The sequence below is a fragment of the Alosa pseudoharengus genome, unplaced genomic scaffold (genome assembly GCF_046254945.1).
Source record: "Alosa pseudoharengus isolate Yale_2024_CS ecotype anadromous, Long Island Sound unplaced genomic scaffold, YU_APseudo_1.1 YU_APseudo_1.1_scf_3, whole genome shotgun sequence".
Classification (NCBI taxonomy): Eukaryota; Metazoa; Chordata; class Actinopteri; order Clupeiformes; family Clupeidae; genus Alosa; species Alosa pseudoharengus.
Window position 1 is genome coordinate 392,501 of NW_027468718.1, and position 18,259 is coordinate 410,759.

General features: G+C 44.4%; 1 protein-coding gene across 4 annotated transcripts in view; it reads left to right on the forward strand.

Moving 5' to 3' along the window:
* slc37a1 (solute carrier family 37 member 1) overlaps positions 1–18,259 on the forward strand; it is a 76,091-nt gene that overhangs the window by 17,584 nt on the left and 40,248 nt on the right. For all 4 annotated transcript variants that reach the window (XM_076262886.1, XM_076262884.1, XM_076262885.1 and 1 more), the window contains exons 3-4: positions 16,854–16,935; positions 17,196–17,289. In XM_076262886.1, coding sequence (XP_076119001.1) covers positions 16,854–16,935; positions 17,196–17,289 — 176 coding nt within the window. The remainder of the gene's footprint in view (positions 1–16,853; positions 16,936–17,195; positions 17,290–18,259) is intronic.

Consider the following 18,259-nt stretch of genomic DNA (forward strand, 5'->3'; position numbering starts at 1 on the left):
TTTGTCCATTTCCTGGTTTTGTTTGTGCATTGGTCAACTAAAAATTTAGTAGCATATATACTGCCCTACAAAGGCAAAAGGCAGTAACTGACCAGAGTGTCAAACTGAGAAAAATGACTTTAAAGTTTTTTTGTTTTGTCTACACAAATGAGTTATAGGTAGAGCAATGAAAATCTGGTGAATTGTTGCCCTGATGAAGAAATGTGTGTGTATATAAAAAAAAACTTGTGCTCAAAGTTGACCTTTGACCCTTATTTGTCAGATACTGTACTCTGCCTTTGTCGTGAGTCGTGCAAAGGCAAAAGGCAGTAACTGACATATAATCAATATTTGCTACCAAAGGCAGAGTATGGTAACTGTACTTGTACGTCGAAGAACAAAGCCAAAGAACAGTAACTGCAGTTGTGGCTCTCTGCCATGGTTGCTTGTATGGTTTTGGGAGTTACGGTGAACACAACCCTCTATTTTTCAAAAAAAAAAAACAGTCAAATTCAGTATAGATATTTATCCACATGATAAAGGAAGTCTTTAATATCCCAAAAATGACATTAACTCATTTTCGACCAAAAATGCAGTTACTGCCTTTTGGCTTTGTAGGGCAGTATAGTACATCTACATGCAATATCTTTACAACAACAACGCTTAATTACGACCTATTAATTTGGACAACTTTATACAGCCCTATAAAGGCTAAAGTTACCTTTAGTTTTGTTCCAATTTACCGTTGTGCATGGCTTTAAACATCGTGTGCACTTTAACATCAGCCTATAAGCATTATTCCAGCTGCGCTAAGGTTTTGACAAGCACCACAATTTTGCCTACCTTGTTGTAGCCCATCTGAAATAACTCCAAGCTTTGCTATGTTCCCTCCATCCTTTCGTTGTTTTCAAAAAACGTTTTATATCCATGATGGCCTTGAAGTCTTGAGTTTGTGAATTCACTTAAATAAGCTTATTATGTGTTGTTAACCAGCAACCATAGACAGTAAAAGAAAGCAGCAAGTAGCCTTCGCTACAATTTCTGTAGTTGCTGCGTCCATTCATTGTTATTCTCGCTCCTGCTCAAACAAAAGTTGTGCGTGCATTAAGTTGATGATATCATGTTTACAAACTCTACATAAAATATTGTAAATAGCCTATTATCATGCAGTTAATGGGATACTGTGCAGAGTTGGAAAGGTCAACTTAGAAACTGCCTGATGGTAAAGTACAGCCGTAGCTTACACCTGCAGGAGCGCTTGCTTGGGCGCCTGTGTTGCGCAATACACTTTGCTCCTCTCATCTATACGACGCAGTTCCCATTTCTCCAAACCATACATAATTACAAGGACAAATATTGCTACACGAGGGAAATCAGTGTGGTGTCCGATGTGAAAAAATAGGTATAAATCTAGTGTACACATTTCCACGAATTACAGAAGACATAAATTAGGAAATATTAGAGGACTTAATGAGACGTGATGTTGAACTGCATGCCGATGCCATTTAACCCAAATGCCCCAGCAGCAGCACGGGAGAGGAGAGCTTATCTGACAGATCTGCATTGTCTATACTCTATAGTGAGGTAGATTACATTGCAAAAATATCACCATGCATTCATAACCTCGTGATCTCAAAACATCGGAAAGTGATATTTCTGTATTACATTTTGTCAAGAGGAAAAATCAATAGCAAACTGTTCCCAACTGACTATAGCGCTGTGAACTGTTCCTGGCTGTGCCTGGCAAATCCGCCATCATAATAGCAATCCGCTATGGAACAAGCGTGCCTGTTGTTAAAGGGAATGTGAGATGATGCTCTGATTGGTTTATTGCACGTTACACCCAAACCACACCCATGAGTAATGTAGCTACTACAGACCACCCCATTTTAGATTTGCGTCGGGCGCAACAGTCATGATCCCGCCAGTAAAATAGAAACAGCGCCCAAGATCCGCCCACAAAGCAATTTGCGCGAAGTCAATTGCGCTAAAGTGCAAGATATAGCCCAAAATCTTTTAGTGCATTTTAGGAGTACTCCTAGTGGTAAGATCAAATGCTTTGTGAATACAGGCCCAGATCCCAGGTGTGTTGGGTACTATAGACTGTAATGCAGGCCCAGGTGTGTTGGGTACTATACAGGCCCAGGTGTGTTGGGTACTATAGACTGTAATGCAGGCCCAGGTGTGTTGGGTACTATAGACTGTAATGCAGGTTACATGAAAAGTCGAGGGGAGTGAGTAAAGAGTTATCTGTAGCCATGGATACCTCTCAACTGTCCTGCTTGCTGCTGCGGGCAGGCGACGTGCTGTAGTCTTATTTAGATAGATAGATAGATACTGTATTGATCCCTAGGGGAGATAGATAGATAGATAGATACTGTATTGATCCCTAGGGGAGATAGATAGATAGATACTGTATTGATCCCTAGGGGAGATAGATAGATAGATAGATACTTTATTGATCGATAGATAGATAGATAGATAGATAGATAAATACTTTATTGATCCATAGGGGAAATTCAAAACTACCAATCTGGGCCCACAAAAATGCCACAAAAAGCAGTTTAGGCTTCTTCTAAGCTCCCAATCAGGAAATACTTTACTGTTAATTTGGATGCACAGGATGAAAGTCGTGAGCAGACCTTGTATGTGTGTTGCACAACACATGTTGCACTTGGCAATCACGGTGGGGATTGATATGATAGTGGACCATGATGGTCATAGAAGAAGTGAAGGAGCAGTACCTCCCAATTATGGTGGAGTAATCCGCACTCTGGTCTGAACCAATAGCCTTAGCAGTCTAAACTAGTAGCATTAGCAGTCTGAACAAGTAGCATTAGCAGTCTGAACTAGTAGCATTAGCAGTATAAACTAGTAGCATTAGCAGTCTGAACTAGTAGCATTAGCAGTATAAACTAGTAGCATTAGCAGTCTGAACTAGTAGCATTAGCAGTCTAAACTAGTAGCATTAGCAGTATAAACTAGTAGCATTAGCAGTCTGTTGTTTCCTCGCCCTGTCCCTCCATGTCTGCCCGGATCTTTAAAAGACAAGTAAAGGGAGAGGTCAGCTAGAATGTGTTTAATTTGTGTGTTTGTATGTGTGTGTGTGTGTGTGTGTGTGTGTGTGTGTGTGTGTGTGTGTGTGTGCGTGTGTGTGTGTAAGTGATAAACATTCTTTGATGGACTTTGATCTGCAACAGTGTGTGTTTATATGGGTGTGGACATGTGTCAGTGAGAATGTGTGTGTGTGTGAGAGAGAGAGTGAGAGAGAGAGAGAGAGAGAGAGGTAGGCTGAGTTTGTGTTTATGTGTGTGAGAGAGAGAGACAGAGTGACTGTTTGTGTGTATGTGTGTGTGTGAGAGAGAGACAGATTGACTGAGTGTGTGTGTGTGTGTGTGAGAGAGAAAGACAGATTGACTGAGTGTGTGTGTGTGTGTGATTGGCACAATATATTCACATGTCAACTTTTGGCGGCAGAAGAGGCGAGATATGTGAATTCCGTAATTTGGCCTCTAGGGGCGCTGTAATAAAGTAAATGACCTGATATGTGTAAGTGAATGTCCGTAATTTGGCCTCTAGGGGGTGCTGTAATAAAGTAAATGACCTTATATGTGTAAGTGAATGTCCGTAATTTGGCCTCTAGGGGGTGCTGTAATAAAGTAATTTGGCCTCTAGGGGTGCTGTAATAAAGTAAATGACCTGATATCTCAGCCATTCTTTATCCAATTGCCATCAAAGTTGCTTGCTCATGCCATGGCAACACAATTCCTGCTATTCCCCCACATCGCTGCTAGTGCTGCTATTCCCCCACATTTCTGCTAGTGCTGCTAGACCCCCACAATCTGCTTGGCCCCCACATTGCTGCTAGTGCTGCTAGACCCCCACATTTCTGCTTGGCCCCCACATTGCTGCTTGCAGCTATATTGGTTATTGTTATTGTTAGCTACATTAGCCTCTTTAGCAAACCAGCTCGAAAAACAAATCGTTACATTGTATTGAGAGTACAGCAAGACTGGGCAATGGATACATTGGTGACCGGATTGAAGCAGCAATGTAATCAAGTGTGTAAGAGCATTTAAAACTGATAGTAAAATGGCCAACGTAGTAGAAATACAAAGAACTACATTTCAACTCTCATCACTTGCGGGCGCAGCCATCTTTGTCAAGTCGTACTGTTCTCCACATTCTCCTCGGTGTACTCTCATGATCGGGCGTTAACTCCCTGTGTGTGTGTGTGTGTGTATGGTAGGTATCGGGCATAAACTCCCTGTGTGTGTGTGTGTGTGTGTTAGAGCCCGACCGATAAAGGATTTTGAAGGCCGATACCGATACAAATATTTGTTGATTTAAAAATCCGATATTCCGATATATCGGCCGATATATATATTTTTTTTTCAGAAACGCGCAACAAAACATTAACAGATTTCCCTAACATTAGTTATTTGTAGTTATTTATGAGTATTGACTAAAATAATATGATAATGCATTTCAAAAACTATTCTGTCTTCCAGCGTGCGTGTCTATTTTGCACGATTTGACAGATAGCTAAACAGTCAGTAGTGTTGAATGAAAACCCAGACGTGGAAGTAAAGTTGACTCTTTACTTGTATATAAGGGCATTGATACAGGTAACCACTGAATCTGTGAAACTAAATACAAAATAATATTTAGCATTAAGCTAGTACAGCCTGTTCAAATAAAATCACTTTACAATCAGACTGTCTGACACTGTAAATATTGTAAATACAAAGTATGAAAATACCAATAGGAATAAACTACAGCCTCTGCTGCATTACATAGCTAGTGACTGAGCTAAAAGACTGCATAGTAAAAGCATTGGGTGAGCTGCTTATGTTACACAGCATCACAGTGTAAGAATTCACAAAATACAGACGCATATACGATCATGAAATATACGTTAACAACATTACTTACAAGCAAAGCTTCTCCAAGGCTTTAAACACATAGATGAAACAGATTGCAGAAAGAAAAATCAGCAATGCTTTCTACTGTAAATGCTGGTCATAAAATGGCTGAATCCTAGGAACCTAGCAACCACCAGACTGTTTACAATCAAAAAAGGAATGACATCACACAGACCAGAAACTAGCTATCCTGCTATATCAGAAATGGCCAGTGTGTGTCGCTAAAACACAGATTTGTTTATACATAACATGACACTCCCCGTTTGATATTAAACACAATATCACTAAACATTTTTAAAGGAGTTAAAAGTAACAATGACAATCAAATTAATACGGAGGTATTTAGAGAGACATAAGGAGTATTACTTCCAGGATAGGCCTTAGGAATGTTTTTGCAATGCCTCCCTTTGTTACTCTCAGTTCCAACTTCCTGACTTTCCCATCAGCCTCAGGGATGGCTTTAGTGACAAGAGCCATAGGCCACTCATTTCTATTCACTTGGTTGTCCTTTAACAGGACCAGGTCACCTTCTTTAATGTTAGGCCTACTTTCTTGCCATTTGCTAAGAGTTTGAAGAGTAGCAAGATACTCTCGTCTCCATCTCTCCCAGAACTTGTTGGCAAGATGCTGTACTCTTTTCCATTGCTGTCTGTAAAGGTCTGTGCTCTCAAAGGATCCAGGAGGAGGATTGGGAATGGACATTTTCTGTGTGAGGATCATTGCTGGTGTTAAGAGGTAAGGAGATTCTGGATCAGTAGAGATGGGTGCCAGAGGCCTTGCATTAATGATGGCGCACACTTCAGCCATGAAGGTAGACAGTACCTCATGAGTGAGATGTGAGGGAGCGACTTGTGAAAGCATGGAGTCTAGGATCCGTCTCGATATCCCGATCATCCTTTCCCATGCTCCTCCCATGTGAGAGGAGTGGGGTGGGTTAAAGATCCATGTGCATCCCTCCTCGCTGAGATATCTTGACACACTTGGCTCAGTTGTATTGTCCATAAGCATTTTAAGCTCTTTGCATGCCCCTTTAAAGTTCTACAGTCAGAGCGTATTCGTTTTACAGGGCCACGCAGGGCAATGAAGCGGCGCAGGGCGTTAATGAAGGATGAACTGTCCATTGACTCTATCAGCTCAATGTGCACAGCTCGTACACTTAAGCATGTGAAGATTACAGCCCACCTTTTGCTGTTGGCGTGGCCTCCACGTGTGCGCCGTGTGGACACATCCCAGGGTCCAAACACATCCAGGCCCACGTTTGTAAAGGGTGGCTCTGTGCTGACACGGTCAGAGGGAAGATCTGACATTTTCTGCTCTGCTGTTTTTCCTCTGAGCTTGGAACATATGACACATTTATGGAGATTGCTGTTGATGCATCTCTTAGCTCCAGCTATCCAAAAGCCCTCTGTGCGGATGGAGGCCTCAGTGAAGAGACGGCCCTGATGTTTCACCCTCTCCTGAAAGTGTTTTGTGAGGAGAGTAGCGACATGGCTGCGGCCTGGGATGATGAGTGGATGTTTCTCTGCTGTGCTAAGTGTGGTGTGTTCAAGTCGTCCTCCAATCGTCAAAAGACCATGTTCAAGAGCAGGATTCAGTTTTCTGAGTGGACTGTTCCTAGGAATTTCGTTCCCTTTCTCCAGACATGTGAATTCAGCTTGATAGGCCTCCCTTTGGACACATCCAATAATGGCAGTTTTTGCTTGTACCAGCAGGTCAGCTGGGAAAGCCTGTGTACAGTGGTGCCATCCCCTGCAATTCTCTTTCCGCTTGAAAGACTGTAATGTGGATGAGAGATGCTGTGGCTCTAATAAGAGACTTCCAAGTAGAAAATCTCTCAAAGCGGTGAGAGCCTAGAGTCTTTAGTTTTGTACATGAGGTGATAAAAGTGCGTACCTCAACATCGGACTCTGGGTCAATGAGGTCAAAGGTCGCTTCATTTGTGACACGTGAGGATTCAGGGTGCTGTAGGAATGATGGACCAGTAAGCCAAATGGTTTCAGCGAGACGAGCCCCAGGGATTGATCTGGTAGCCACGTCTGCTGGATTAAGCAAGGTGGGAACATAATGCCATTGCTCAGGAAATGTGAACTTTCGGATTTTTTGCACTCTATTGCTCACATACACATAAAACCGTCTGGTGTTATTACATATATACCCCAACACCACTTTGCTGTCTGTGTAGAATTTTAGGGTGTCTGGTTTATAGTCTAGCTCTTGAACAATCAGCTCTGCAACATCAACCGCAAGGACAGCAGCACATAGTTCAAGTCTGGGAACAGTGTGGTTTGGCCGAGGAGCTAATTTAGCCTTGCCCATGATGAAGCCCACATGACACATGCCGTCACTATCTGTGACCTTCAGATAAGCTACAGCTGCTATGGCCTGTATGGACACGTCAGCGAAAACATGGACCTCCTTTCTCACTGCGTTTGAGAGAGATGCTACTGTGTATGCTCGTGGAGTTTCAAACTGTTTGAGATCCTGTAGTGAGTCTCTCCAGGCATTCCATTCAGCCTCTTTTTCAGTGGAGAGAGGAGTATCCCAGTCTACAGTAGTGCTTGTGAGGTCTCTGATCAGGAGTTTCCCTCGGATAGTGATGGGGGCCACGAGACCAAGGGGATCAAACAGACTGTTAACAGTTGCTAAAACACCTCTGCGGGTGAATGGCTTATCACTGGGGGCAACACGGAATGTGAATGTGTCGTTTTGGAGATTCCAGCTCAGTCCAATGCTGTGTTGTATTGGTGGAGAGTCTATCTGTAAGTCCAGGTCTTTCAGATCTTTCGCATAATCATCTGAAGGAAACGCTTGCATGACTGCTGGGCTGTTTGATGCTATCTTATGGAGCCTGAGGTTAGAGATGGCGAGCATGTCTTGTGTAGCCTTGAGGAGGTCAATGGCTTCAGCAACAGAGGGCAGGGATTTGAGCCCATCATCAACATAGAAATCCCTCTGCAATGCGTTTGGCTTTTGCGCCAAACTCGGCTTCTCCATGTAGAGCGGCGCGCCTGAGACCATACATTGCAACGGCAGGGGAGGGACTGTTGCCAAACACATGAACTCTCATTCTGTATTCCACAATGTCTTTGGATGTGTCATTGTCTCTGAACCACAGGAATCGGAGGAAGTTCCTGTGATCTTCTCTGACTACAAAACTGTGGAACATTTGTACTATATCAGCAGTGATGGCTACTGGCTCACGCCTAAAGCGTATTAGGACCCCCAGCAGGCTGTTGTTTAAGTCTGGGCCTGTTAGTAGCACATCGTTCAGTGACACACCATGATGACGTGCGCTGGAATCGAAGACCACTCTAATTTGATCAGGCTTGCGTGGGTGGTACACACCGAATGTGGGTAAGTACCAGCATTCTTCTCTTCCATGCAGCAGTGGAGCTGGTTCAGCATGATGATGATGGAAGATTTTCTCCATGAATGCCACAAAGTGTTCCTTCATCTTGGGCTTCTTGTCGAGCATACGATGGAGAGAGGTGAGGCGACTCAGAGCCTGCTCTTTGTTATTAGGCAGGCGTGAGCGAGGTGAACGAAAGGGAAGCGGTGCCACCCAGCTGTTCATGTCGTCCATAAACATCTCTTTGTCCATTATTTGAATGAACAATTTGTCCTCAATTGAAGGACCAATTCTATCGTCATCCTCTGTTCTTTCAAAGATTGTGCTACCTAATGTGTTTTCACTGGTGGAGCTACGGCTGCAAGAAAGGTGAGTGGTGGGAGCAGATTGAGAGAAAAGGGGGGATTTAGGAATGCTTTCTACATTCAGCGACTCTTTCAAAGAGATGTGGTTATGACATGGTCTGAAGTGTGAAGGGCGGCCATTACTTAGAATGTTGGTGTGATAAACGCTCACAGTAGTAGGTTTGTGAGCATCGCCTAAGCAGACCTCACCAACCACAACCCAGCCAAGGTCAAGCTTCTGTGCGTATGGTGCATTTCTAGGCCCATTGTGCTGTTCTCTCACTTTGTGAACCTGTAGGATGTCACGTCCAAGTAAGAAGAGGATCTGCGCATCTGGATCAAGAGGGGGAATAAGGTGAGCAATAGACTTGAGGTGTGAATGGTGTTTTGCTGCCTCGGGAGTCGGTATCTCGGACCTGTCATCTGGCATGTGATTGCACTCAATGAGCGTGGGAAGCGGCACACTGCAAGTTCCATCCAGTGACTGTGCGATGAAGCCTGTAGCTCTCCTTCCAGACATCTCTGTGACTCCTGCACATGTGCGAAGAGTGTAAGGAGACTCTGTGCCTTTGAGGCAGAAGAAATCGAAGAATTCTGATCTGGCTAGTGACCGGTTGCTTTGGTCATCGAGTATTGCGTAAGCTTTCACAGCTTTATTTGGCTAGCCTTTATGATGGACCTCAATGAGACATATTTTAGAGCAAGACCGGGAACTTAGTGGATCTCCACAAACATCAGTGCATTTGGAGTTAACGGCAAGAGAGGTTCTTTCCTCTTTCTCCCCACTATGCTCTGCGTTGCTGGGATTAAATGTCCATGAGGGCGGCCCTGGATGGAGGGCTGTTACATGTGCAACACTATTACATTCTGAGCACTGTACAGCTGCTTTGCAGTCCTTTGCTATGTGACTGTTTGAAGAGCAGCATCTGAAACAGACATTATTCTCTTTTAAGAATGTCTTGCGTTCCTCGATGCTTTTAGCCCGAAAGCTTCTACAACGCTTGAGGGGGTGGGGCTTTTGGTGAATAGGGCAGTGTCTGTCTATGTCTGGCCTGCTGCTTGAGAAGTTGGTGACGTTTGGGGTTTGTGTGCGAGAGATCTCTGTCTTGTGGGCAGAAACAAGGCTTTTAGACTGTCCATAACCTTTTACAGTGCTCTCTGGCTTCACAGCATTGACCGCAGAAGGGCTCAGAGCAAAGCTAGGGTCATTACGCGTATAGGCTTCGCGACACACAAAATCAGCAAAAAATGAGTAAGGTGGGAACGCTACCTGCTGATGAAGCTTATACTGTGAACCTTGAGACATCCATTTCTCTTGGAGGTTGTGAGGGAGTTTATTGACAATGGGTGTCACACCTCGTGCCGTGTCCAGGTAAGTGAGCCCAGGTAGGTATCCCTCTAGCTTTGCAGACTCAATTTCTTTCAACAGGTCTCCAAGTTCTCTAAGCTTTAGAGGTTCTCTAATGTTAATTTTGGGAAAGTTTTCCAGCTTATCAAAAAGAGCTTTTTCAATTATCTCTGGACAGCCATAGCAGTCTTCAAGACGTAGCCAGGCCATTCTTAGTCCTGCAGTGGGGTCAGTATTGTGAACAGCTCTTAGCCTCTTGACCTGCTCTGAAGACTTGGGCCCTAACCATTTAACTAGAAGATCAAGCTCTTCGCTGGCTGTCAGCTTTAGCCCCTCTATGGCACTGGAGAATGAGGACTTCCAGGCCCAGTAGTTTTCAGGGTGATCGTCAAACTTGCTTAGCCCTGAATTAACAAGCTCACGGCGTACTAGGTACCTGGCTATGTCACTCATTCCTGTATGGTCAGCAGTGCATGGCTGATGCACTGGTTTTATGGGAGGGGGAGTGTGTGGCTGCGGAGCTGTACTTTGAGCGTAGGACTGACCAGTAGTTGGCTGGTAAGGAAGAGAGGAGTGTCGCTGCATACCTTTATGTGTGGTGGCATATGGATGGTGGAGGAGGAGGAGAGTGTGGCTGATATGCTTTACTTTGAGCATATGGCTGACCATGAACTGGCTTGTGAAGAGGAGCAGGGCTTGAGTGCATGCCTGTATGCACTTCAGTGTATGGCTGGTACACTGGTCTGGTAGGAGGGGGAGAGTACGACCGGGGCTTAAAGGGAGAGAGCTGGCTATGGCGTGAAGCGGAGTGACAGTCGACATAGTCACTGGTGCGCTTTTCAGTGGGTTCATGAGGTAATGCTATGATGTCCCCTCTCCTTTCATCTAAGTCTAGCTCTGCTGCCATTGACTCTAGGATTTCAGCTTCTGCTGTGGCTGCTGCCACTTCCTTTTCATGCTGGAGTGAGTGCAGTTCTGCTTCCAATCTAGCTTTTTCTAATAGCACTTCATTCTCTCTCTTTACAAATGTGGTGCATGCTCTTGCACCTTCTGCTTTTGCACGTGCTTTGGCTGCTGCCATGCTCGCGGAGGATTTTCTTGAACTAGTTGTAGAACTAGATACCACTGACCTGGTTTCCAACTGACTAGAGGAGTTGATGGGTCTGTCTTCTGTATTCTCTTCCATCTTGTATTTGTCGTGCAGTAAGTGGCGTGACAAAGGCTAAAGATGAATGAGGATGAAGAGTAGCTGCCTTCTTTTGGACCTGTTGTGTTCCGCCCGCTGTGATGCTGCTTTTTCACTATTCTTTCCTCCAGCGTGCGTGTCTATTTTGCACGATTTGACAGATAGCTAAACAGTCAGTAGTGTTGAATGAAAACCCAGACGTGGAAGTAAAGTTGACTCTTTACTTGTATATAAGGGCATTGATACAGGTAACCACTGAATCTGTGAAACTAAATACAAAATAATATTTAGCATTAAGCTAGTACAGCCTGTTCAAATAAAATCACTTTACAATCAGACTGTCTGACACTGTAAATATTGTAAATACAAAGTATGAAAATACCAATAGGAATAAACTACAGCCTCTGCTGCATTACATAGCTAGTGACTGAGCTAAAAGACTGCATAGTAAAAGCATTGGGTGAGCTGCTTATGTTACACAGCATCACAGTGTAAGAATTCACAAAATACAGACGCATATACACATAACACATAGGCTACTACTGGCAAATCCTCTCCAATTGTTTACAATTGGACTCTGGGCGTTTGGAAACAGCTGAGGGAAGAGGCTACTTGAAACTGCGAGTTTCGGTCGGTGTGAGCGAGCGGACTTTCAGTTGACAGTAATTAACACCCTTTTGAACAATCTAAGCTGTGCGAACGTCAGAGGGCGGTCTACGCTGATTCATCATTAGTGAGACGCGAGGACAGCTGCAGGCAATTCCTGTCAGCATAACAATAGAGGCTGTTGCTGAAGCGTCAGCGTAAGCGTCAGCCCTCGTTTCAGCCGTTCTCGTTTAAGACGGACGCGGTCAAGACAAGCAAGTTTACCTGTGCAAGTTCACCGAGCACAGGCGCCGACAAAGGCAAAAATGTGCCATTCCACCATATCTGTTATCACCGGCCATCGCAGAAAACGGCATCATGCCAAAAGGGGCAGAAATCGCCTTAACCTACAGCAACTTAAACGGTCCTCACCTACAGAAACCTCTTTCTCCATGGGCTTGTGGAACTGTCAATCCGCAGTCAACAAAACGGACTTCATAGCTGGCTATGCCAACCATCTTTCGTTGGAACTCCTTGCTCTCACTGAGACTTGGATCAAACCAGAGAACACAGCCACCCCGGCTGCACTCTCCACTAACCTTACACTATCCCACACCCCTCGTCCATCTGGACGAGGAGGTGGGGCAGGCCTGCTGATCTCCAACAAATGGAAATTCACCCCGCTACTACCTTCAAACAAATATGTCTCATTCGAATTCCATGCCATCACAGTGATCGCCCCAGCAAAACTCTACGTGCTGGTCATCTACCGCCCTCCAGGCCAACTAGGCGACTTTTTGGATGAACTTGACACTCTGCTGTCCTCCATCCCTGAGCATGACTGTCCGCTTCTTCTTCTCGGCGATATCAACATCCACTTAGATGCCCCAGGCTCAGCGGACTTTCTGGCCCTGATCCACTCCTTCGACCTCAAACTGGTTCAAAGCCCACCGACACACAAAGCTGGCAAAGAGCTTGACTTGATCTTCACTCGGAACTGCAGCACAGACACCCTCACGGTGACGCCTCTCCATCTTTCTGACCACTTCTTCATCCGGTTCAACGTCAGCCTGACAGAACAGCCTCCGGCTCCTCAGCCGATGGTCACGTTCCGCCGCAACATCCGGAACCTGTCTCCAACGCACTTTTCCTCTGTGGTTGCCTCCGGTCTACCTCCACTCAACACCTTCTCCTCTCTGGAGGTTAATGAGGCCACAGACTCGCTCTGCTCCACACTGAGCTCGTGTCTAGACGAGCTGTGCCCTCTTACCACAAGGCCAGCTCGATCCAAACACTCTCATCCATGGCTAAATGATACCCTCCGATCGCAGCGCACCAGACTCAGAGCCGCGGAGAGGAAATGGCACAAATCCAAACTAACTGATGACCTCAAAAACTACCAGACACTCCTGGCCTCCTTCTCAGCCAGCATCACTGCTGCTAAGACGGCTTTCTACAATGACAAAATCAACAGTGCTACAGACACTCGAAAACTTTTTTCAACCTTCAAATCGCTACTCAACCCTCAGATGCCTCCTCCTCCATCCAGCCTTACTGCAGATACCCTCGCCTCATTTTTTACAAACAAAGTGGCGGCAATCAGCGGTCAATTCTCTACATGCCCACTCAACGCATCGGACTCAGATACCGCACTCCTACAACCTCTAGGGACTGCTAGATCATCTTTTTCAGCATTCACGCCTCTCTCCGAGAATGAAGTATCTAGACTCCTGACATGCAGCCGTCCTACCACATGCTCGCTGGACCCTATACCTACAAGCCTACTTCAGTCCATCAGCCCGACCATCGCACCAGCTATCACACACGTGATCAATGCATCGCTAACCTCCGGCACATTTCCAACAGCGTTCAAAACGGCCCGGGTAACACCGTTACTTAAGAAAGCTTCTCTCAACCCTGCTCAAGTCGAGAACTACCGCCCTGTCTCACTCCTGCCTTTCTTATCCAAAGGCATTGAACGAGCAGTCTCCAAACAGGTCTCTGACTTCCTTTCACAGAACAACCTTCTGGATCCAAATCAGTCTGGGTTCAAAAGCGGCCACTCTACCGAAACGGCTCTGCTGTCTGTAACAGAAGCCTTAAAAGAAGCCAGGGCGACCGCTCGGTCATCAGTACTCATTCTGCTTGACTTATCGGCTGCCTTTGACACGGTTAATCACCGCATCCTTCTCTCTATACTCGCTAACATGGGAATCTCCGGTTCTGCTCTCTCCTGGTTTGAATCCTACCTCACAGGACGCTCGTTTAACGTATCATGGCTTGGTCAGCTATCTGCACCTCACCATCTCACCACAGGGGTCCCCCAGGGCTCAGTACTGGGCCCCCTTCTCTTTGCTATCTACACCACCTCCTTGGGACAGATTATCCGTTCGCATGGCTTCTCATACCACTGCTATGCAGACGACACACAGCTCTATCTGTCCTTTCCACCTGATGACCCCTTGGTTTCAGCACGGATCTCGGATTGCCTCTCAGACATAGCTACATGGATGAAGGCACACCACCTCCAGCTGAACCTCTCAAAGACTGAACTGCTGGTCCTCCCAGCTAAACCTACCATACACCACGACATCAACATCAAATTTGACTCTCTGTCTGTTTCACCTACCAGGACTGCAAGAAATCTAGGAGTTGTTCTCGACAACCAACTAAACTTCTCAGATCATGTTGCCTCAGTCGCCCGGTCATGCCGTTTCGCACTCTACAATATACGGAAAATCAGGACTTACTTAACTCAAGATGCCACCCAACTTCTGGTTCAGGCAATAGTCATCTCACGACTCGACTACTGCAACGCCCTCCTGACAGGTCTCCCAGCCTGCGCAGTGAAACCACTTCAGATGATCCAGAACGCGGCAGCGCGCCTGGTCTACAACCAACCCAAGAGGGCACATGTTACCCCGCTACTCATCCAGCTACATTGGCTACCTATGGCGGCCCGCATCAAATTCAAGGCTCTAACGCTTGCCTACAAAGTAGTCTCCGGTTCTGCTCCCACCTACTTGAATGCCTTCATACAGACATACGCTACCTCCAGACCGCTGCGCTCCTCAGACGAACGACGTCTAGCTCTACCTCCGGTACGCTCAGGCCAATCAAAACTTTTCTCATCTGTTGTTCCTCGCTGGTGGAACACACTGCCAGTTCCTACAAGGGCAGGGACATCCCTCTCCATTTTCAAAAAACTCCTGAAGACCCAGCTCTTTAGAGAACATCTCCTCTCATAGCAACACTTACAACAAGTCTTGCTGATCCTAGCACTCACCAGCCGTCTTAAACTGACACGTAACTGTTAAAAACAGCACTCACTGATGCACTTATTCTTACTGTACTCTAATGTTTTTTTAAATTGTCCTAATATTGTTGAGAATTGCTCTAAACTTAAACTGTTTACCATGTTGTTAGTCGCTTTGGCTAAAAATGCGTCAGCCAAATGTAATGTAATGTAATGTAATGTAATATACGATCATGAAATATACGTTAACAACATTACTTACAAGCAAAGCTTCTCCAAGGCTTTAAACACGTAGATGAAACAGATTGCAGAAAGAAAAATCAGCAATGCTTTCTACTGTAAATGCTGGTCATAAAATGGCTGAATCCTAGGAACCTAGCAACTACCAGACTGTTTACAATCAAAAAAGGAATGACATCACACAGACCAGAAACTAGCTATCCTGCTATATCAGAAATGGCCAGTGTGTGTCGCTAAAACACAGATTTGTTTATACATAACATGACAAAAACAAACTTGTTTATTTTTAAATAATATTGTCACAGTGGAACAGAGGAACATCGAAATATATTAAAGTTCTGATAAATAAAATGTATAAAAATAGAAACTTATATGAAACTTAGTTTTTTGAACAAAAACACAATAACAACAACAAGCTTCATAAATATAACTTTGAACTAAGACTTAATAATTACAAAAAATAATGATGACATTATTACTATCATCATCATTTGTATTATCATTAAACAAGATAAAGGTCACTCTTAAATGTTTGAGTGTGCGTGTGTAATAATTAGTCCCTATTGCCTTATAAGCTACCTTATAATTACAATGTCAGCTTGCTTATCCCTTTACCTGCACTTTTAAAATTATTTCCATCAAGCTACATCAAACCATTTTCAATCATCAGTTGCTGCCTGCCTTCTAAAACCTACTATTTAGTGATCTAAATCCATGTAACTCGTTAATGCTGCGGCTGAACGACAGTCTGAAACGCACACTTGGCGTCATTGGATTTCACACACGTGTAAAAGAAAAGCTAACTTTTATGCACAAGTTACGTTTTGCACAAGCTACGTTTGATACTTTTTCTCTATGTCTAAATGTTCACTCCTCGCACGTCTAACTTACATTTTACAATGCAGGGACTGTAACTACAGATATACTAGTTATAAATCATTACTTTATTTAGGCAGAATAAGTTCGTTGTGGTTTCCAAGCTCATTAATGTTAACGTTAGCGGTCTTCCACTGATATTCACAGCATTAGCTAGCTTTGTGGTTAGCTAGTCTATGATGAGCCCTAATTTAGCAATGGATAACGTCATACTGCAAATTGTAAAACATACGCTTTCAAAATAACAGGCGGGGAGAGATGATACGTCTCACTGCTATAACTGTCACGCTATTAAAGAAATACATCTTCAGTCACATTGTCAAAAGTTAAAAGGACAGACAGTCAACTACACTGTAACAACGTAACGTAATTACTAGCTAATTCCGCTTCACTCTCGGCTTATTTAACAGCAGCAAAACTATACAACACCAACACTCATGACAGGTGTTTCGTCCGTTTTCATTTTATTTTTAAAATATTCACTTATCGGCCATTATAAATGCCGATACCGATAGTTTGGAAAATGCCTAATAGATCGGTCAGGCTCTAGTGTGTGTGTGTGTGTGTGTATATGGTAGGTATCGGGCGTTAACTCCCTGTGTGTGTGTGTGTGTGTGTGTGTGTGTGTGTGTGTGGTAGGTATCGGGCGTTAACTCCCTGTGTGTGCGCGTGTGTATGGTAGGTATCGGGCGTTTACTCCATGTGTGTGTGTGTGCGTGTGTGTGTGTGTGTGTGTGTGTGTGTGTGTGTGTGTGTGTATGGTAGGTATCGGGCGTTTACCTTCATTCTCACCTTCCTGCTGTACACCAGCTTTCACCTCTCCAGGAAACCCATCAGCATCGTCAAGGTAACCATACTCACAAATACACACAACCATGTATACACACACACACACACACACACACACACACACACACACACACACACATGTGCATATTGTCAGCAAATAATATGGTGGTGTATTTCTCTTCACTTCATGTGTGTACACATAGTCTCTCTTCCTGTGTGTGTGTGTGCGCGTGCATGTGTGTTTGTGTGTGTGTGTGTGTGTGTGTGTGTGTGTGTACGCATGTGTGTACGCGTGTGTGTGTGTGTGTGTGTGTGTAGAGTGAGCTCCATAAAAACTGTTCTGTGATGGCGGAACTTTCTGAAGGCGGCAGCAGCAGCCAGATCCAAACAGACTGCAGCTGGAGGCCGTTTGGTAAGCACCATAGAACTCCACACACACACACACACACACACACATACCATAGAACTCCACACACACACACACATACCATAGAACTCCACACACACACACACACACACACACACACATACCATAGAACTCCACACACACACACACATACCATAGAACTCCACACACACACACACACACACACACACACACACACACACACACACACACACACACACCATAGAACTCCACACACACACACACACACACACCATAGAACTCCACACACACACCCACACACATACACACACCATAGAACTCCACACACACACACACACACACACACACATACCATAGAACTACACACACACGCGCGTATCACTCTCTCGTAGAACTAAACAGGGTGAAGCAGGTTTTAGGTACCGTATTTTCCGGACTATAAGTCACACTTTTTTTTCATAGTTTGCCGACTTATAGTCAGGTGCGTCTTATATATGAAAAAATATATAATTGAACATGTTTTTAAATGTTAATTCATATTAACTGACATGAACCCTACATGAAACATTACCATCTACAGCCGCGGGTTCTGTGCACTTTCACTCAGAGATTAGTGCTTGAATTCCTGACGGTTCCTGACGGAACAATATAAATACCCCTCCATAACACTCTAAACACTCTTTTATAGAACACTCTAAATACCACTCTATAACACTCTAAATACCCCTCTAGAACACTCTAAACACTCTTTCATAGAACACTATAAATACCCCTCTAGAACACTCTAAACACTCTTTTATAGAACACTATAAATACCCCTCTAGAACACTCTAAACACTCTATTATAGAACACTCTAAATACCCCTCTATAACACAAGAGTAAAAGATCAAGAATCAGCGCACACTGATCACTATTAACTTAATTTTTATTTTTTGAAAGAACAGCGTGTTTCGCCTAGCGCTTCATCAGGTTCGCTCTGTACCATGAACACAC